The following is a 22175-nucleotide window of genomic DNA, read 5'->3' on the forward strand; positions in this document are numbered from 1 at the left end:
ACGGGGGCTGCTGAATTTTGTTCTCTGGGAGAAAAATCAAGAAGGGCGACATGATGTTTGCCCAAAATTTATTTTATAAGAAAAACTTTTTTGGTTAAAAAAAAGAAAGGAATAAAGGTATGAAAGGGACTGAGGCCTGGGAGCAGCATGGTGAGCCCGCCAGAGAAGAGAGCTGGTAGTGGGCACCCTACATGTCCCTAAAGCCTGGTACCTGCCTGAGAAGGGAAGCAGGAATCCTGGGGCGGGGTGCGGGGGGGACAGGGGCTGCCCTCGGTGGCCAATAAGCATTGTGACCTCCTGGCCAGGGTTTCCAGGGCACTGAGAAAGGGGCCCGATGGCCTAAGCCTAGGTGGGGGATGCTGTTGATGGGCCCCATCAAGGCCTCCCGGACCTCAGTGAAAGGGAGGAGGGAGGGGAAGGTGGCCAAAGAGAAAGACAGAATTGGTGGCGGGAGTTCTGGGCACACCACGCTGAGCTTCTGCAGGGGCCTGTGAGGAGGGCCCTGTCACATGGTGCTGACGTAATCCGCGAAGGCCTGGGAGGAGTCCCAAGAATCGCTAACCACGTGGCAGGTGGCCCGGAGCCGCCGGATGGCTTCCCTGGCTGTGACTGCATCCTGGTCCAGCCAATTTTGGAAGAGGCGCAGGTGACCAAAGGCTCCACGACCCCAACGCTCCAGCCGCTTGGCGAATTCCAGAAGTCCATCTGGCTTGATGCAGTTGGAACTGGCAGGGGTGAGATGGGTTAGAAATCCAGGAACAACTAATCCCTCGTCTATACTCCTTGGGCTGCATGCCCTGATCCCCGACCCTGCCACCTGTACCTGATATCCAGCTGACACAGCGAGGAGGATGAGTCCTCTGAGAACACGTCTGCCAGGGCCAGCAGGCCAGCATTCCCTGTGAGGAGAGAGGGGAACAGTGCCTGTCACTGCCGCTCAAGAGCAGGGGCGAAGGGGGCCCTTCCCAGTCTGGCTGGAGAGAAACCCAGCCCCCAACCGCCCAGCACCCTCCCCGGCCCCCCCACTTGCCAGGTCAAAGGACCGGCTCCTTCCCTCTTTCCCAGGGCCCTGCCCCCACCCAGGCGGTTCCCCGGCAGCCGAAGGCCCTTCAGTGTGGAATTCCCCTTCATAGCAGCAACCATCTCAGGCAGAAATTGGGCTGGGCGCTTCTCGAACAGCCGGCAGAAGGAGAAGGTAATCTCTGTCAAGAGAAATCGAAATACAGTCTGATGGCTGCCTTGGGACTGGTGCTCCCTCAGTTGGCCTCAGCAAGGGGCGTGAGAGAATTGTCCAAGACCCCAGGCAAGACTGAAACTTCCTACATGAGGATCCACACCAGAGACTGCACCTCTGTACGTCATTGTAAGCTGGTTCTCTGCACGGACATTCTCCACTCCTGCCTCTTCTCCACTGACCACCCGCTCTGCAGGGGGGAATCTGAGGGTAGCTTCCCAACAGCACTCACTCTGCCAGTCACTGACAGTTAACATCTTTTGGATGAGGCAGTATGAAAGTGAGTGATTTCCTACGTTTTGCAGAAGATGAACTGCATTTTAGAAGGAAGGGAGGTTTTAGAAGGAAGGTGGTCATGCTGATTACTACAGCCCTTTTATGTTTTTGTGGTGCCAGGGATTAAACCCAGGCATGTACCCCACTACCGAGCCATAAAGCCGACTGTTTCATAGTTGTGGTTTGTCCCTTGTGAGAGTGGCAGTGCCACAGTGAGGATCCAGGAGCGTGCTGGGGATTCTGGAGGAAGGATTTACCTTGAAGCGTCAGGTTCTGTAGCAAAAAGAGCACCTCACTCTGACAGTCCGCCAGATTCATGTCATGGAAGCTGAGCCTCTTCAGTGCCAGGTTGTGCTCTGGATGGGGCACAAGACGGGTCTTAGGCTTCCAAGAACAACGCACGGTCCCCTCCTGTCCTCCACCCTTTGCCACCTGGCTGGATCCTACCTTTGAGCGTTTGCAGCACAAGCCCAAAGTCCTGGGGCGAGGCAAAGGTAGCGCTGTCCAGGGACAGCTGCTGCAGAGAACCAGAGGCCTTCAGGACGGCGCAGAGCAGCGAAGCCGGCTGGGCTCCTCTTGGAAACCCCATTTCCAGCTGTTCCAGGCAGTTTTCTGGATATGGCGGGGAGAGACTTTAATTGGTCATCTCTACTCCATTCTCTGTACCATCCCAGTTTTGGTATACGCTGCCGAAACAAGCGCTCTCTTGCATTCTCATAACTGATCCCATCCGATCCTAAGGGATTCGCCAAACAGTAACTGACGCACTTGTCTTGAGCGCCCACTATATGCTAAGTACCGCGATACGTTCAGGAACTAGCACTAAGCAAAAGATTTAGTCCGTGCCTTCCTTGATGGGACTAAAGATGAAATTGTGACACAATTAAACAGAATGCAGCGTGACATGAGAGAAACTAAGGGAACAAAATCGCCAATGGTTGGGTTTGTGACACCTAGTACGGAAAAAGCCATCACTGGGCCCAAGACCTGTGGGCTCCATTTTCAATGATGACAGGCTACTGGGTGGGAAGATGGCTCTAGGAGCTAGAATGGGGTTGGAGAGGGTGCTTGCCTTGCATGTGGCTGATGCAGGTTCAATCCCCCAAATCCATGTAGGACCCCCAGAGCCTGCCAGGAGTGATCCCTGAACAGTCCGGAATCAGCCCTGAGCACAGCCCTGCTACTGCCACCCTCCCCCCCACCCAAAAAAAAAAGTATGCTTGTGTCTGGAAACCCCACGTTCAATTACCGGCACATGGCTCCCCAAGCCCGACCTCTCAAAACCAAAAAGGATAGGCTTGAACCCAAAGACTGCAGCCAAACTAGGTCTGGATGGTGACAGGCCTGGACTAGAGGCTTTCTTGTCCTCTACACATTCGTACGGAGACGCGCATTCTCAGTGCTTCACCTGGTATCTCTTCATCCCCAATCATGTGTCTGGGGGGGCCCATATTCCCTGGCACCGCCGGATTATCCCTCTGGCTGGGGTGGTCGACTCGGACGGAGAGGACCCTCAGCAGGGGCAGGGCTCGCACAATGGCCCGGGTCAGCTCCAGGATGGGCAATGGTGAGAACAGGTCACTGAGATGCAGGGCTCGGAGGCGGCACCCGGGCTGGCCCGACAGGGCGCGAAGACTGTCCAGGAGGCGGAAGATGTTGGAGCCCAGGCCTGTAGCAGGAGAGAAATTTCTGTCAGCAGGCAAAGTTCACAGGTAACTGCACATATCTCTATTGGTACTACCAAATCTTGAGCCTGGGGGCTGGAGCAGTAGAACAAAAGGGAAAATGTGTGCCTTGCACGTGGCTAATCCAGGATTGATTCCTGGCATCCCATATGGCCCCCCGAGCCCTGCCGGAGTAGCTGTTGCAGAGGCAGGAGGAACCCTGTGTGTGGCTCAAATTTTTTTAAAAAAAAATCTTGACCTTGGGTCAGATCTAAGTCATTGTTGATCTACTTAACCCACTGTCTTGCTTTTTCCTCAGGTCACCAGCAAACTGATGTCTGCTGTACATCAAAAATCAGCCAGGGAATCACAAAACTGAAGATTGTGTTGGTATGGCGGCATGTGTTTGCGGGTAGGACGACAGGCTCTGGGGACGTCTGCAAACTAAGCAGCAGAGAGATGAGGGACTCGACACAGAGATGGTTCAAAGGGCTACAGGGCAAGCTTTGTGTGCAAAAGGCCTGAATTTGTTCCCTGTCACCCTGTGGTTCCCCAGACACTCTAAGGAGCAAGTGACCATTAAGCGGGGTATAGACCCTGAGTACTGCTGGTACAGCACCCCCCCCCAAAAAAAAAACAAACAAAAAACTCACCAAACAACCTATGTGAATTCAAGCAAGGATGCCAGGGTTTGAATTCTGGCTCTAATGAACTATCTTGATTTCACAGGGTTAAAGGGTTAACTGGGTAACGGAATGAGAATACTTAAAATGTGCCAGGATACATGCCAAGTGACATGTAAACGTCGTCTTACAATGAAGCCTTCTGAAGAGTGTCCCTAAACTGAGACCCAAAGCACATGTATCATCTGTTCCACTGCAGTGAAGAAAGGGTGAGTGCTAAATTGGGGTAGAATGAATATGTTGGCTACTGGTTGAAGGGCAGGTATGATGGCTCTGTGTTCTCCACGAAGTAGAGATAAGGTCTGGCGAGGAAAGGTTTGAAAGGGGTAGTGTAGGAACGGCAGCTTCTGTTGCAACCACAGGATTCACGTGACTATGAACACAGTACCAGCTGGAGGCGCCAGAGTGATAGCACAATGGGTAGGGAGTTTGCCTTGCATGTACCTGACCTGGCATCCCGTATGGTCCCCTGAGCACTGCTAGGTGTGATCTGTGAGTGCAGAGCCAGGGGTGACTCCTGAAGACCGCCAGGCGTGGCCCCCAAATCAAACAAACTAAAAAGAAAACGGCACTAAACTGCATAGTTGTGGATTTCTTCAGCAGCGCTGAGCAAAGAGCTTGCTGGGTTTGGCTACTTGGGTAGAGCCAGACGGGAAAGGAACTGAGGAACGCTTTCCGGATTTCTGGTCTGATTTAAAACAAGAACTTCTGTGTGTACATGTCTGTTCCGAATGACTGTAGGATGCAATGTCAACCCCTAGCTGGGCCTGGAGACACTTTGCCAATCTTGGATTGGCTTCCACATCTAAAATGTGCAACTTACTGGTCTCACTGCTCCTGAGGAACCCCTTTATAAATCGTTACAGCTCGGTGGTCTTTATCATCGTCTGCTGGCCATTAGTTCTCTTTGCCTTCTGTTGGCCATGAGGCCCGTCTTCGGCCACCTAGTCAGCTCTGCTCTGCCCCGCTGTTGCTGCTGGTATTCTCAACCCCGCCCTCCAGGGCACTCACCGTTGTAGGAGAGCGTGAGGCTCTCCAGGGACACCCAGGAGCTCAGCAGGTGGCACAGCGTCAGCGCCGCCTCCGTGGAGAGTGGGACCGTGAAGAGCTCCAGCGTAGAAATGCTGCGGAACCGCTGGGAGGCCTCCAGGGCTGGGAGTCCCAGGCAGCTGGGGTCAGATCCATCCAGGGCTCCGCAAGCCACTTCCCCGATCTCCATCTCTTCCCCGTCTTCCTTTTCACCGGCCACAATGAAAACAAAGTCATACAGGTCTTCCGACTCTGCGCCTGAGCCCTGCCGGCTGCGAGGGCCCTTCTTCCCTGCGGCTCGCTTGAAACGCTTTAGGGGCTTAGGCTGTGGGGCTGAGCAGGCCGGAGCCCGTTTGGATGCAGACGAGGAAGAGGCGGCAGAGGAGCTGGTGGCTGGCGAAGAGGGCGGCCGCTTATTGCCAGAGGCCTCCTGGGAAGTGGCCGGAGGGTGCGGCTCCTGCTTTGGCCCTGTCCCTCCCGCCGCCAGGCTTTCCTGTGTGCTCCTGCGTGTGATCCGAGAGGGAGGCACAGCTCTGGCCGTCTGCTTGACTTCGTTCTTCCGCCGGGAGGCCATGAGGGCCGCGGCACATCGCTCGGCGGCATCCCTGCGAGGTCGGCGTGAGCCCAGCAAGAGGGAGCCTTCCTCGCGGGACGGGGCCCGGCCCCGGGACACCTCGCCACACAGGCGGCAGGGCGGCCCAGCAGGGCCTGGCTGCCAGAACCCAGCACTCATGGTGAGGATGAGGATGAAGAGGGCCGACTCGGGCACGGGCCAGGAGTACAGCGACACCTGGCTGACAGCCCCGTGGTGGATGAGCTGGTGAAGCAACTGCCTGAGGGACTGCTGGGCAGCCACGTCAGAGAACAGGAGGTGACGGAATTTGAGGGTGTGCAGGGAGCTGGCCAGGGTCTCCAGAACCCTGCGGTTGGGCTCGGCCACCAGCTCGGTTGCGCCCTGCAGCATGTTGCAGATGGTAAGCTGCCGGACGTGGCGGGAGCTGTGCAGGAGAGGCGAGAAGCGCTGGTCACACAGACGCCGGTCAGAAGACACGTCGATCGTCCCACGAAGCACGTGGGAGAAAAAGGCCTCCATGAACTTGGCTCTCCAACAGGTCACGCTCTGGAAAGAGAACACGGCAGACAGACATGATACGGAGTACGACCCATGGAATCACGATCTGATTTGCCCTCCCAATGTCTGCTCACTGAGCCAGGTAACACTCTGCAAAATACAGATTCATTAGGGGCCAGAGCAACAATACGTTGTGTTGGGCATTTGCCTTGCATGTGGCCAGCCCTCAGTGCCCCATATGGGGACTGGGGGGACAGTATAACTGAGATGCGACTAGTGGTGGTAGCAGCAGCATGGTAGGGTGCTTGTCTTATATGCAGCTGACCTGAACTCGATCCGTGGCATCCCACATGGTCTCCCAGCACTGCCAGAAGTAAATTCTGAGATCAATGCCAGAAGTAACACCAAAAACAAAACAGAGCAGCATCCCGTATGTCCCCTGGGCCTCGCTGAGCATTCCCAGGAGTGATCCGAGTGCAGAGTCAGGAGTAAGCCCTGAGTATTCCTGGTGTGGCCCCAAAACCAAGGCGGGGGGGGGGGGTGTGAAGTCCATGTAGTCCTCATGTCTCTGAGATACGTATTGCTCTCTGTACCATTTGAAAGGCAAGCAGGCTCAGAAGTTGTGTGACTCGTCGAGATTTGGTTTCAGGAAATAAAGTTCCAGGGACTAATATGTAATGGAGAAGTCACTTGACCTGCACATTCTCATGTCTGCTTCTAGAACCCGATTCCACTTTAGATTGTTCACTGTCCTCCCAGTGTTCATCAATTTGCTCGAGCGGGCCCAGTAACGTCTCCATTTTGAGACTTGTTGTTACTGTGTCTGGCATCTCGAATACGCCACGGGGAGCTTGCCAGGCTTTGCCGTGCGGGCGAGATACTCTCGGTAGCTTGCCGGGCTCTCCGAGAGGGGCGGAGGAATCGAACCCGGCTCAGCCGGACTGGCTATGCACAAGGCAAAGGCCCTACCACTGTGCTACCGTTCCTGCCCCGACTAACTTTAGATTCTTACCACTTTTGTTCAGACACTCTTACCTCATGCCTGACTATATAAGCTTCCTGACTGTACTGTCCCTTTTCTCTTCCCAAATATTTCTGCCGTCACTGGGTTCATTTTTGCTAAACACCTTTACACCTTGTAACACTCCCAATGTTGGGACAGAAGGTACGGGACTAACAATGCTTGCCCTGTATCCTACTGACCGCAGTTTAGTTGTTTCTGGACCATACCTAGCAGTGCTCAGGATTACTCCTGGCTTTGCATTCAGGGATCATTCCCAGGGGACAATGTGGGGTACTGGGGATAGAATCCAGGTTGGCAGTGCGACAGGGAAGTCTTTGGCAACTGTTGTACTATTGCTCCAGCCCCACTACTGACCCGTTTGAGTCCTTGGCATCATGGAAGGTCCCTCAAGCACAGCCAGGGGTCATTTTTTTTTTTAACTTTTTCTTTTTTTTTTTTCCCCAGGGGTCACTTCTGAGCAGAACTAGGAATAGCTTTAAGCAGTGCTGGTTGTGACTTTGTCCGTAAAGAAACAATCTAATGTCATGGATTGGATTGATGCCGTTGGGTGGTAGAATGTTTGCCTCGTGCTTGTACAACACTTATCACTGCCCTATGGGCCCCCCCCCCCAAACCAAACAGGCTTTATTTCAGTGGGGGGGATATGAATGCCTCACCCAGAGGTGCCACTTAGCAGGGGCAGAGCTGAAGCTACCGTCACAGAGGAGATGGAGGTTTCGTGGGAGGGAAGAAGGGGCCAACTCAGCTGTTCACCACCTTGAACTCTTTGGGCCCAACACCCTACTTCTGGGGTCACACCTGATGGTGCTCAGGGCTACTGACTGCATTTAGGGATCACTCCTGGCAATACTTGGGAAACCCTGTGGGATACTGGAGGTTGCATGTACCTGACCCGGGTCAGGTGCCCCCTACTAACTGAACCGTCACTTCAGCCCCCTAACAGGTTACTTTTAAGTTACTTGGCCTGGAAAATCTCTCCGCAGTTTGGCCTGTCTGAGTTTTTGTTTGGTTTCTAAACCTTGCAGAGCAGTGTTCAGGGGCTACTCCTGGGAGTGCTCAGGCAGTACTGGGGATCATGTGGTGCCCTTGACTGAATCCAGGCAGGCGTCCCAAATGCAAAGCAGCAACCTCTCTGCACCCCTATCTGATCCTTATCTCATTTCTTGCTTTTTTTTTGGGGGGGGGGGCTTTGTTTTCAGGCAATAGCCATCTGTGCTTAGGGATCACTCTTGGAGGGCTCCAGACCCAGGTGGGCCACGTGCAAGGCAAACATTACCTCTGTCCCTCGATTATCTTTCTGACCCCAGCCTCCCAGCATTTTAAGGACAGGGCTGGCACCCAACAGTGCAACCTGCTAGGCATGTGGTCTATCACTTGAGCTACTGCCTTCTCCCCCTACATTTTGCTCTGGCCAAAATAACTGCATCACTGTTCCCGGCTTGCTTTGGTCTTTTCCTACTTTTGCCAAAGATGAGTTCCACTACTACCATGGACAGATAAGGTCCTGGGTTTGTTTTCACTGAGGCCTGTCTGTCTCCCCAGCCGGCTTCAACTCTCCGTCCTTTTGCTTTTTGCCGGGACTTCTCTGGACCAGGGATATGGGTGGATCCAGGAGAGCAAACACAATGCCTTGTGACCTCGCAGACATGTTCGATGGCATCAGCCCACGTACTTGTCAGCTCAGTAAGAAAGTCATGGAAAACAAGGAGCAATTCTGAGATTTCTGTTTTCTCTAAGGCATAAGTCTCTGATGAACAGACTTCATTAGACCTTGAGGACTCAATGCAAATTATTTTCAACCTTGAGTGCACATCAAAATCACCTGAAACTTGTTCCAAATAAAAAATTCCTCCCAGGGCCGGAGCAATGAAGTTTCCTCCCTTGTGTGGGGAAGGCTGGAGAGACAGTACAGCAAATAGGGTGCGTTTCCTTGCATGTGGCTAACCCAGGTCTGATCCTTGGTACCCATAGAGCTCCCAAGCACTGCCAGGACCAAGTGGCGTTAGTACAGGAGGTGAAGTGCTCAGCCTGCACATGGCCCTCCTAGTTTGCTCTGTAGTGCCACATATGGTCCCCTAAACACCAACAAGAATGGCTTCTGAGCACAGCCCAGGAGTAAGTAGCGTTCCTCACCCCCAAAGTATCTTGCTTCAGCTGTAGCACAAGCAAATTACTCAAGTCTGGGCATGAGGCCTTTTGGTTTTGGGCCATGCCTGGCTGTGGTTAGGGAACACTCCTGGCTGCACTCAGGGATCACTTCTGGCCGGCTCATGAGACCGTAAGTAGTGCCGGGGTTTGAAGCTGGGTGGGCCACATGCAAGGCAAGAACCACGCACCTGCTGTACTACCCTTCTGGTGCCTAGGGACGCTTCTGATTCGGAATAGTCACAGGAGGCAAAACCCATGGTCCATTTACGCCAAGAATCCAAATATATATAAAAGGAACCAGAATTTGGGGGAGTCAGTGTAAAGGTGACTCGAGGTTTGGGTAGGAAAAGCACGGAGAACTTGGATATCATGTCGGAACGCAGGGGCATGCTACAAGCTTGATGGGCTTCTGAAAAGGGAAGCTCTACTGCTTGAAGGTTTCACAGTGGTCAAATCTGAGGTTATTTACATATCCTAATAGATCAGTTAAAAAGTCTACAATTTTTTTTTTGGTCCATACCTGGAAATGCTCAGTGCTATTCCTGGCTCTGTGCTCGGGATCATAGTGCTCAGGGGACCACATGGGGTGCTGGGGATTGAACCCAAGTTGGCTATGTGTAAGGTACGCAACTTGCCCTTTGTACTATCTCTGGCCCCTAGTTTAATGATTTTTTTTTTCTTTCTGGGTCACACCCAGTGATGCTCAGTGGTTACTCCTGGCTCTGTACAAGGACTTGCTCCTGGCGGTGCTCGGGGGTGCTGGGAATCCAACCTGGGACTGAACCTGGGCTGGCTGCATGCAAAGCAAAACACCTTGCCGGCTGTACTATGGCTCTGGCCCGATTTAATGGGGCTCGTAACAGGTGGAGACAACACAGGCGGAGTGGCAGTCTTTAAAGAATGACATTGACCTAGAGAGCGAATGGAGGATTATTTACGGGCTGCTGACCAATTTGACTGATTCCTGCTTGGTTCTCCGAGCATCACTGGGATGGCCTGAGCCACTACAAGTACTGCAGGGCCCCTAGCATTGTGTCCCCGGGCTCTAATTTTGGACTACCAGCCTTGTAAATTACTGGGTGAGGTCCCTGACCTCCTAAGCATCCCTTTGAAGCCCGGCCCCCCCATAATGGTGATTTGGGGGCTAAAGAGCTCAACCAAGTTCAAGCTTCACATGAATTTCTACGGCCTGGGTTTGACCAGCAGTGCAATGTCCCCTAAACCCTATCGGAAGTGACACCCAAACAGAAAGCCGAAGAGTGGCCCCGGAGTCATTGGGTGTGGCACAGTGAACCAGGGACAGGGACATGGCTCAGTGCTAGAGCACTTGCCTGGCATGTGAGAAGCCCTGGACTCAATCCCAGCACAGCAAAAGAAAAAAAGTTCAGGGGCTGGAGCGATGGCCTTTGCCTTGCTTGTGGCCGACCTGAGTTGGATGGCCAGCACCAGACACAGTTCCCCTGAGCACCTCCAGGGGTAGTTCCAGAGTCTGAGCCAGGAGGAACCCAAGCATTGCTCGGTATGGCCCCCAAACCAAAGGAAACAACAAGTTCAATAAACTCGTCTGCATGCAAATAAACGTCACATCTTCCACTATAACACACAGGCAAGAATTATGAATCCACTGAAGTTGCTGGGTGAAGATTAAGAAAAAGGACATTTCAGCAGTCTCAAAAACAACTCACAGCACAGGTAAAGGTTGGAGCTGGGCCTGTGTATTAAAAGGTAAATGTCCGTTCCCAAGAGAGCCTGCTGTGGTGAGAGTCAGAAAAGACTTTATGCCCGAGCTAACTGCCTGGCACCAGCGAGGCGCTTACCAGCAGCAGCACTGAAGGCTTTAGGAGAGAGAAAATGTCTGGCAACCAAATCTGCTGATCTCTGTCAAGGGGAGGCAGAGAGGATATTCCTGAATGTTTCAAGCACTACCTCTACCTCTAATGTCTTCCCCTACAATCTGTGGTCCATGATGATTATGGAATAGCACTGTGGCACTGTCCTCCTATTCCTCAATTTGCTTGAGCGGGCACCAGTAACGTCTCCATTGTGAGATTTGTTGTTACTCTTTTTGGCATATCGAATACATCACGGGGAGCTTGCCAGGCTTCGCTGTGCAGGCGGGATACTCTTGGTAGTTTGCTGAGCTCTCCAAGAGGGACGAAGGAATCGAACCCGCGTCAGCTGTGTGCAAGGCAAATGCCCTACCCACTGTGCTATCGCTCTGCCCAACTACTAATTTCCAGGTAGTTCTAGAACAAAGATGTGAGCCAAGATAGTGTGGCTGTTTCTGACCACAGTTAAATTACATCCTATGTAATTTCGTTCACTAAGGGGTGAACTTGCTGCTTGATGAAGACAGTGGGAGAGAACACCTGAAATGTACACACAGGAGACAGAGAGGCCAAGCAGCATGACAGCAATTGGAAGAACACAACCTGGAGCTAGACTGACTTGGCTTGGAATCCCGGGTTTGCCCCAGATGAAGTAACACGAGGGAAGTCGCCTCATCTCCTTCTCCCTCGGCATCCGTGAAGTGGGGAAGACAACTAAAAATCCACCTCGGAGTTGTGAGGGCTAGTGAACAGGTCGAGTTAACCATGGCAACTGTCAAGGGCTTTCTCGTGAATTAGTGAATGCGTCAGCAGAGTTGACTGCACTTTATTCCACCCTGACCTTTTCATTTTAGCTTTTGGGCTGCACACGGAGGTGCTCGGGGGGCGATATGGGATGCTGGGGGACGGAACCCGGGTGCACACTATACTATGGCTTTGGCCCCCGTTCATCACCATTTTGTTCTGGTTCTGTTTTTCTGGTTTTGGACCACATCCGGCAGTACTCAGGATACTCCTGGGTCTGCACACGGGAATCACTCTTGGCGGTGCTCAGGGGGCCACATGCGATACTGGGGATGGATCAAAGCTTGGTCAGCCATGTGCGAGGCCAGCGCCCTACTCACTACTTTCTCTTTGGCCCATCGTAACCCATCGTAACTTCAACTCTCAGAAGTATCAGAGATATGGGCTGGAGCGATAGTGTAGCGGGTAGGGCATTTGCCTTGCACGCAGCCAACCCGGATTCAATTCCCAGCTTCCCATAGGGTCCCCTGAGCACCGCCACGAGTGATTCCCGAGTGCAGAGCCAGGAGTAACCCCTGTGCATCGCCGGGTGTGACACAAAAAGAAAAAAAAAAAAGAAGTATCAGAGATAGCTAATTCAAGTCATTTTGTAGCTCAGACAATGGACATTGATTTAAGTGGTTTCTTTAGGGTAAAACTGAAATGAGGTATCACATAGAGATGAAGTAAGATTGGTCCATCTAGAATGGTTTGCAGGCCAGGCACTGGTAGGGACGGAAGAGTTTGTGCAAACTGAGGGGGTGAAGGTTTACAGCAAATTCACAAATCACAATCAAAAATCACAATCTTGATTTTTTTCTAATACGTAACTGTGGAAAGCAGCAAAAAAGTGTTGGGGCTGGAAATGTGGCTTAGTGATTAGAGTACTTTGCTTTGTACGTGAGGCCGCAGGTTCTGTTCCCAAGCACCAACCCAGGAGTCATCACTCAGCGCCCTGAAGCGTGGTCCCAAAACAAGAACCACGTGTAAAGATTGTGGAGCCAGACAGACAATATAGCAGAGACTTGCACACGGCCAGCCTGGGTTTAATTCCTGGCATCCCATATGGTCTCCTGAGCCTGCTAGGAATGATCCCAGAACACAGCCAGGAAAAAGCTCTGAGCACCATTGGGTGTGGACCCCAAACCAAAAGAAATCAAACAACTTGGGGCCAGAGCAACAGTATAGCGGGTAAGGTGCTTGCTTGTGTGTGGCGGGCCCAGGTTAGACCCCCAGATCCCACCTGATACTCTGAGCATCGCCAGGTGGAGCACCCGAGCACTGCCAGGTGTGGCCCCCCAAACCAAAATAAAAAGTGAAAAAAAAAATAAAACCTTTACAGTTGGGGGTCTATAGGACAGTGGACGGTGCCTGTCTTTCGAGTGGCTGAGCTGGATGCAATCTCTTGTCTCCAGCTCCATGATTGACTCACAGTTTAACTTTCACGTCTTTATGGGGTGTGTGTGTTGTTCATAGGTCAGACTCAGCAGTGCTCGGGACTTACTCCTGGTTCTGCACTCTCAGGTCACTCCTGGCGGGGCTCTGGGGACCATATGGTGCTCCAAGGATCAAGTCCACGCTGGCCGTGCGCAAGGAAAACGCCCATTGTGCTACTGTTCTGGCCACCAATTCTATTTTTCAATCACTGAGACTGAACTGTTGCCCTGCGCTGGAATTTTGGGTGTGTCTTGTACTTGTCCGAATTTTTACTCACTGTGATGTTCCCCCTCTTTTTAAAAATATCGGGAGTGGGGGGCAGGGGGTTTGGGCCATGCCTGGCACTGCTCAGGGCTTATCCCTGGCCGTGTTCAAGGACCACACATATGGCGCCAGGACACAGACAGAGCCTGAGTTCGTTGCTTGCCAGGTGGGTCTCTCCCCTTCTGTGCCACCTCTCTGCCCACCCTGTATCTACATCCCTTTGTTGTGTCGATTTCACTTTACACTTCTTGGTTAAAGCAACTTTTGGTTTTTAATGCTGACTTCTGCCTGAATGCTGATTTTTTGCATTGACGGTGCTCGGGGCTTACTCCTGGCTCTGAGCTTTGGGGTCCTGGTAGCCTCGGGGACCGTATTGGGTACTAGGGATCTGACGCAGGTCCAGCAAGTTCAGGGCAAGCACCCTAACTGATAATCTATTACTCCTTTCTCTATAGTGCTGGCATTTTTGTATGTCAAAATCCAATTTTTTTCATTCTGCCCTCTTAATAATTAGCACTCTCCATCCTGAGATTTGATAATGAATCACCTTTATTCTTTCCAGTTGTTTTGTAGTTTTATTTTTGACTTTTATAGTTCATCTTTAGTCCATATAGAAAGAGTAGATTGTGAGTCTCTAACTTCACTTTTCCAAATGGCTAAAGAACCAATGATTCAGTAATTCTTCATTTTGCCACTGCTTTATCCCCAGAATATCTATTTTACTCCACAGCTTTATTTTTACGTCTACAGGTACTAGTGTTACTGCTGCTTTCTAAGCAAGCAGCCAGAGATCGGGCCTATTCTGCGCACCACTGCATCCCTAGAGCCAGGTATGGTGCCGGGAACTGAGCATACACTTCATTTATGTGAATAATGTGTACTGAATTGTGAATGCTCGAGCGATAGTACAGTGGGTAAGGCATTTGCCTTGCACACAGCTGACCCGGTCAGCCCAGGTCCGATTCCTCCGCCACTCTCAGAGAGCCCGCAAACTACTGAGAGTGTCTCGCCCGCACGGCAAAGCCTGGCAAGCTCCCCGTGACACATTCAATACGCCAAACACAGCAGTAACAAGTCTCACAATGGAGGTGTTACTAGGCCCGCTCGAGCAAATCGATGAACAACGGGAGGACAGCGCTACAGAATTGCGAATGAAAGTTACTGTCATGCAGAATGGGGAGCAAAAGAAGATACCTTTTGGAAAGGGGAATCCAAGTCAGGACCGATGCGATGACGACTGTTAGGTCACCAAATATGGGACCTCCTTAACGTTATCAAAATACTCTGAGACAAGGAAACAGAATAACAGACATTTTCCCCCAAGAACCTTAAGATGTTGGAAAATCTCTACAATGGGCATAATGCTTTGAAAACACTGGGACAAAGTAAACCTCATGTTTCTTTAAAGGTTGTAGGAAGTTGTTCCTGTTTTCCAATATTCCTGCATCCTCTTCTTTTCTCGAAGGGTCTATCTCCTGACATAGCACCTGAGGAGTTTGTTGGGCATCAGTGTCATCACACTGATCCCCACTGGTTGCATCCAGATCTAAAAATGGAAAAGCTGAAGGATATGGAACTGAAGATCACTGCATCACCAGAAACGCCTCCAGCTCCTGACGAGAGCTGATAGTTATTTGGTCTCATGCACCTAAGAGCCCAATTCAAATACTTCTTCGGAGAAACTCTTTAATTTCTTTCTCCCTCAAGCTCCTCGCTACTCTCCATCACGCAAATCACCTCATCATATCTATTTGCCTGCAGCTTCCCCCACCAAACAAAGAACCGTCTGTACCTTCAATATCTGGTGTAAAACTTCAAGGCAGCAAGGTTAGTAGTGTACACTGCACTCAATCTGTCACCTAATTATGAAGCACAAAAGATGTTTGGCTCAAGTGGGTGTTTCACTGCGTTCCAAGCACTCCCACTATACCAAAGAGTAACAGAATCGGGGCTTAGTCCTAAAGAAGTATCTTGCCCAACTTCTTTTACAATGCTCAATTTCTTCTGTAATACCCCGCGTCAAGTAGTTAAACAGATTCTATTTGAACATTTAATTGTGGGAAGCTTATCATCTCTGAAATTAGCTCACTTTAACACCAATAAGCTCAGTGTTAAAAAGTCTTACGCTCAGGGTCCAGGCAGATGGCACAAAGGGCGAGAGCTGATGCTTTGCATGTTATTGCCTCAGCTTCGATCCCTGGCATTGTGTGGTTCCCTGGACATCGCAGGGAGTAACCCCAAAATAAGTAACAACAAAAAAACCCCCACAGAAGTAGCGACAAATATTTCAAGTCAGTCTGTTCCCTCGACTTCTCTCCTTCAGGAAACCACCTCCAGTCCAGTCTTCCAAACGTGACTCAATGTGGCTCTGACCGACTTCTTTCTTCGTATCCCAGGAGTAGCCTGACGACTACAGAGCCAGGTAGGACTTATCATTTCCCTTATCCTCTTTTTAATTGTTGTTTGGAAGGGGGGTTGTTGGGCCATTCCCAAGGTGCTCAGAACTTAACTCCTGGCTCTGTGCTCTGGGAATCATTCCTGGTGGGGCTTAGGGAACTATACAGGGTGCTGGGGATCAAATCCAGGTCAGCTACAGGCAAGGCAAGCTGTCAGTCTGCCCCTCATTCCCCTTACCCTGCAGTCTCTATTTACATTAGTTCACAAAATTCAAGGTATTGTCATTATGAACAGCTTCAGCACACTGTTGACTAAACTCCCTTAACCTTTTTGAGGTCAGGCCCTGCCATTAGAATCTAGACTAAAGTGAAGAGTCGGCTTATTGTTATATATTAAATATGAAATTTGACCGTTATTCCAGCCCTGTCAAAAACTACGAATCCGGGTTCTACTCTCTACTCTGTTCATTACCTTTTCCCTTTTCGTGTCACTTGCAAACACTATGAATAAGCAAGTCGATGCCAAATGGGAAAGAACTTGTAATAAACCATCAGTGTCCTCCCAAGTACACTCCATCCTTACACTTTACCAATCCCCAGCTTATCTGCTATTCTTTCAAACTGTGCGAAGTTGAGCCAGATTTCTACTTGGTGTCTTAACTTACTTCCAAACTGGAAGGCCTTGTCTTCATTAACTCGTCCCATAGTCGACGCCAGATGGCCTGAGTGGAGAGGCCTGTGGAGAGAAATATCACACTTACTTGGATGATCCTGGACGATATGAGTGAAGGGCACCAGCCCTTTAATGTCTTCTGTGCTCAAAAAAACCATACGGCATCAGCAGTCACACTTACTCCCAGCACCACCATGAGTGGCTCCTCAGACCTTAGTCCTGCCAGAGTAAGGTGTGTGGGGGGAGGAGGAAGCTATTTCACAGGATTATTAGTTGCATAAAAGATTTGTTCTCTGTAGGAAACGTGGCTGTGACAGCTCTTGGTTCATCAAGGTTGTATAACGCCAGCTTGTTAACAGATGTTCAATGAGAAAATTGAGAGGCAGCTCAATAGAAGAGAAACACGGAAATTCAGAAAATCTATGACTAGTAGGACTGCTTTCTTCTGACCTCAGTTTCATTAATGGAGTAAGAAGCTTATTTATTTGCTTTGTACTTCACAAGACACCGAGTGATCAAATAAGAAAACTGGCGTGAGGGCAACATTTGAAAAGCATGAAGTGTTCGAGACAGGTAACAGGTGTAATATTTACCTGACGAACATCATGGTGCTTTGGCTATAATCACTGACAGAGATCAAGAGAGAAAGACACTCACCTTTCTTGAGGGCAGTTTCCTCAATTCTCTCCAAGTAATATATATTGAGCAGAGGTAAGATGCTTTGCAGTATTGGGCCTGGGAGGGCTATGAAAACCAAAATACAAAATTTATTTTTCCTCTCTCAGGGTTTCAAGCATTATTATCCAAATGAAACGGAAAAATGAAGGACACACACTTTTCACTTGATAAAAAGAACCTGAAGAGCCGGACAGGGCCCTTGCAATCCACCCCAGGTTCAATACCCCCAGCGTCCCACGTGGTCTCCCAAACACCACCAAGAATAATTTCTAAGTGCAAAGCCAGGAGTAATCCCTGAGCATCACCAGGTGTGAACCAAAAGCAAAACAAAACAACCTGTCAAAGCGAACCGAGGGACTGGAGCGATGGCACAGCGGGGAGGGCGTTTGCCTTGCACGCGGCCGACCCGGGTTCGATTCCCAGCATCCCATATGGTCCCCTGAGCACTGGCAGGAGTAACTCCTGAGTGCAGAGCCAGGAGTAACCCCTTTGCCTTGCCGGATGTTACCGCCCCTCCCCCCAAAAAGGTGACCCTAGCCCTAAAAAAAGGTGAACTACCCGTGAGTATTCAATATGCCAAACACAGCAACAACAAGTCTCCAAATGGAGAAGTTACTGGGCCCGCTCGAGCAAATCGATGAACACTGGGAGGACAGCGACAGTGACAGGAACCTAAACTTAATTCCAACTTTGTCTACTTATACTCCTTTAGTTGTCAGCTGAAATTTCAGGGTGCATCAAGAGTGAGATAATCCCACAAAGCAGGATGATATATATACCTTTAGAAGCTAGTCAGTTCCCTAATGCCCAAGCGTAGTAAAGCATCTGCATTAAAAAGATGGCATTAAATGAGTTCCTTCATAATCTGGGCCCCTGCACCCTCTCTAGCTCTTTGCTTTGCCCCCAGTACTTCAGCCACACTAAACTACCTTTATCCAGGCGGGGGGAGTCCACACCCAGCAAGGCACAGGGTTCCTCTTGGCTCTGCACTCAGGAATTACTCCTGACGGACTTGGGGGGCCATGTGAGATGCCAGGTCAGTCAGGTGCAAGGCATGTGCCTACCTGCTGTATTATTTCCCAAGTCCCCTAACCTACCTTTTTCTTACCTTCCCTAATACTGAAGTCTCCGTACCTCTGTCACGCTATTTTCAGTATATCGGCTACCACATACCCTTCATTTAATTCCCTCCCCATTTCCCCAGACTTTTTGTAGTTGGGGCACAACTGCTGTGCTCAGGACTTACTCTGGTTCTGCACTCAGGGATCCCTCTTGGCAGGGATAGAGGGATATACCACATGGGGTGACAGGATCGAACCGGGTCAGCTGCGTGCAAACCAAGTACCCTACCCACTATACTACCTAGTCCACCATTTTGTCAGATTGACCACCAACTTCATCTTTTAGCCCCCACTATACCATGAACTAGTACATTCTTATTAAAAAAAAAAAGGACCAGGAAGATAGCTCAAAGGACTGGAGAGTAAGCTTTACATGTTCAGACCCCTGTTCAGACTTAATCCTCAGCACCGTATGATCCTCAGCATCGTGGCATGTGGGCTCAGAACACCCTCCCCAAATAAACTCAGAGCCAGGCCAGAGAAAAGGCTGAAGTGCATGCTTTGCACGTGTTTGATGAAAGTCCAGGCTTAATTCATGGCACCACAGAGTTTCTGAGCACCTCTAGAAGCAACCCTAAGCGGGGGTGGAGGACCTCCAGTATGTCATCCCGAACCAGACAAAAATCAGCACTCTAAATTCAGTGTTTAAAAAAAACAAAAGTAAATTCAAAGCATTCTCAAAACAAAGCTTGCTTGGGATGAAGGGGACAGGGACTTACAGGGACTAAGGCACTTACCTTGTATGACGCGTGCACCAGTGTCCCCAGACTGGCTAAAGGCCTCCAAGCACCATCGGGAGCAACCCAGAGCAGAGTCAGGAGGAGCCCCCAGCACTGTCAGGTGTGACTCAAACATCCCTCTCCCCGCAACAAGAGACCCTGCTTTTCTGACTTCTCCAGTTCTAAGAGGCGCCACAGCAGGAGGCTAACGGGTTTCATCTGACAAACCGCGTAAAAATCTGCTTGTACACGAAGTTAACTTGACTTCTGAAGTAACTATCTTTAGGCCTCAGTTTTCAAGTTTTAAAAGGGAGGTGGTGAAAGGTGCGAGACAGTTCAACCTCTTGCCTTGCGTGTATCCAACCCCACGGCAGTCCACTGAGCCCTGCCAGGTCAGGAGTGACCCCTACGCACTGATGGGTGTGGCTCAAAACCCAAAATAAAACTTGAAACAGCTGGCAGGGCCTTGAGATAGTAAAGTAGGTAAAGAGTTCGATTTGCACGCAGCCAACCTGGCCTTCATCCGAGCATTCGATGTGGTTCCCAATCCCACCCACCAGGAGTGATTCCTGAGCACAGAGCCTGGAATTAGCCCTGAGCACAGCCAAAACAACCAAACAAACAAACAAAACAGAAGAAAAGAAAAAGAGGAGGCCTGAGTGATAGCACAGTGCAAAGGGTGCTTGTCTTCCACTCTCCTAGCTGGGTTCCTTCCCCATAGGGTCCACCAGTGCACTGTCAGGAGTGATTCCTGAATCCACTAATCAAAGTGCGGGGTGTGACCCCAAAAAGCCAGAGACAAACAAACTAAAGATCCTGGTTACTGTCTAAGACCATACGTGGCCAGGAGCTAGAGAGGGAATTCAATGGGTTGGAGCTTTGCATGCAAGCCTGGATTCAGTTCCCCCCTGCAGCACGGTCATCCACACACCCCAGGCATGATTCTGGATACCACAATGTGAGCAGCTCCTGACCAGTGCTGGGCGTGACCCTCAAACGAGTAACAAGACCACATCTGGCCGTAATAAATTCACTGACTGTTGTCTGTTACTCTTCTCTGGGGGGAGCGGGCAGGCACTCGGTAGCACTCGGGGCCCGCCCCACTCCGGGCTCTACGAAGGATCTTCTCTGGTTCAGGGAACATGTGGGCTAGTGGGGATCAAACTGGGGTGAGTCGCGTCCGAGACCTTAACACATCTACTCTCTCCGGCCCCAATATCACTGTCTCGTCAACAGCTTCTCTGTTCTACAGAAACAAGTCGGGGATGTTGGAGGATATCGCATGCGGGGAAAATCTTTCAGAGCTTCCATTCGAAGTCTTGAATTTTTACTTGTGGAATAACTGGGTCCTGATGCCCAAGGGCGGAGTATAACTCATCCTACACACTCTGCAGACCTGCTGAAGGAAAGTATCCCACGTGCCATCCCGTCCCCATCTCTAATGTGGGCTTGGCACCGCGCTCAACGCAAAATACAGACTTCCTGCCTGGCACTCCGGGCCTAACCCACCTAGGCTGTCTACCTTCACCTGCTGCATCCTTCCGCTGCCTCCGATGCAAAGCAAGAGCCCGTCCGCGGCTTCCAAGGCGCCTTTCCTGGCCACTGGCCAGTCCGGGGACCTTCCTCCCAAACGCCCCGCCAAGCGGGCGTCTCACCCTGCCAGGAGGCCTAAGTCGGTCCAGCTGTCCCCGCGCGGCCATTTCTCCTGGGGCCTGCAGCGTCCTGCCCCCTGCCTCTCCGCTCTGGCCCCTTTTCTGGTCGAACTGGCTCGCGGTCAGCAAGGATCCCTGTGCCTCCCCCTCTGCGAGTTCTTGTCCTTTTCCTGTCCCCCCACCCCCAGCGTTCTTGGCCCACACCCGGCAGTGCTCCGGGGTCACTCCTGGCGGTGTCCAGGCACCATCGGGGCGCTTGCAAGGGAGCGCCCTGCCTGCCGGGTGCCCCTCCGGCCCCTCCTACCCTGGGCACCTGGGGGCTTCCCGGTCCCGGCCCGGGAGCGGGGTCGGCCCCCACTGCCAGGCCTCGTCCCTCCCCTCGGGCGGCCGGCTGACCCCGACGGGCCTGGGCCGGCCCGGGCCTCCTCCTGGGCCTTGGGCCGAGGCCTCCGCCGGCCTGTCCCCGGGTCCGAGGGCGGCCGCCGCCCCCCGCCCCGCCTCGGGGACCCTCCGCGCCCCGGGGCCTCCTCCAGGGCGCGTCCCCGGGGCCCAGGCCCCCGCCCCCGCCCGCCGGCCCCGACCTGACCTCGGGCCTCCCCTTGAGGCCTGCTCGGCCCCCGCCGGCCCGTCCAGGCCTCGGCCTCCCGCCCGTCCCGTCCCGCCCGGCCCCGGCCCCGGCCGCCCGCTCGGCCCCCGCCCGCGCCCCTCCCGCAGCAGCGCCCCCGGCCCGGCCCGCCCCGCGCCCCCGGCCGCCCTCCGCCCCGGGCCCGGCCCCGCTCGCCCCGGCCGCGCCCCCTCCCTCGGGCCGGGCCCGGGCCTCGGGCCTCCCGCCGGCCGCCCGCGAGCCCGCCCGGACCCGCCGCGAGCCCGGGCCCGCGAGCCGCGAAGGACGGGCCGGGCCGAGCCGAGCCGAGCCGAGCCGGGCCGGGCCGGGCCGGGCCGCCCCCGCGACCCCCCGCGACCCCCGGCCCGAGCGGGCGCGCCGGGCCTCGACCCCGGGCCGCCGGGCAGGCCTCGGGCCCCCCTCGCCTCCCCGGCCCCGCGACCCCGCGGCGTGACAGGCAGCAGCGGCCGCGGACCCAGGCCCGACGACCCCCGCCCCCGCCCCGCCCCGCCCGAGGGTCCCCGCGGCCCAGGAGCCGCCGGCCGGCCGGCCTGTCAGCCGCGCCCCGCGCCCCCCGCGCCCCCCCGCGCCCCGGCCGCGACTCACCCCAGACCCCGCTCTCCAGGACCCCCATGTGCGCGCTCACCGCCCGCCCGCACAGCTCGAACAGGGCGGGGGGCGCGCCGGGGCCCGAGGCCGAGCTCTGCGCCGGCGCCGCCTCCCGGGACGCGGCCTCCATGCTCGCGGCCGCCGCTGCCTCCCAGAACCAGCCGCTCCGGGCGCGCCAGGCCGCGGGCGCCGCCATCTTGGGGAGGCGCGCGAGCCCGGGGCGGCCCCGCGAGGGCGCCATCTTGGGAGGGTCGGCGGCCGGGGCGCCTCCAGTCGGCGG

At 53.0% G+C, this 22175-nt stretch overlaps 1 protein-coding gene across 1 annotated transcript; it reads right to left on the reverse strand.

The window, feature by feature from the left end:
- Positions 1-51: 51 nt before the first annotated feature.
- On the reverse strand, positions 52-22101 carry LRRC41 (leucine rich repeat containing 41). The gene is made up of 10 exons (XM_056130958.1): positions 21893-22101; positions 17170-17256; positions 16505-16575; positions 4869-6006; positions 2919-3179; positions 1958-2122; positions 1768-1866; positions 1080-1202; positions 824-899; positions 52-725 (listed from the first exon to the last, which is right to left on the reverse strand). Exons 1-10 carry the CDS (start codon positions 22089-22091, stop codon positions 506-508), a joined length of 2439 nt encoding a protein of 812 aa, XP_055986933.1. The 5' UTR covers positions 22092-22101; the 3' UTR covers positions 52-505.
- Positions 22102-22175: the final 74 nt, after the last annotated feature.

The sequence above is a fragment of the Sorex fumeus genome, unplaced genomic scaffold (assembly GCF_029834395.1).
Source record: "Sorex fumeus unplaced genomic scaffold, SorFum_2.1 ptg000082l, whole genome shotgun sequence".
In the NCBI taxonomy this organism is placed as follows: Eukaryota; Metazoa; Chordata; class Mammalia; order Eulipotyphla; family Soricidae; genus Sorex; species Sorex fumeus.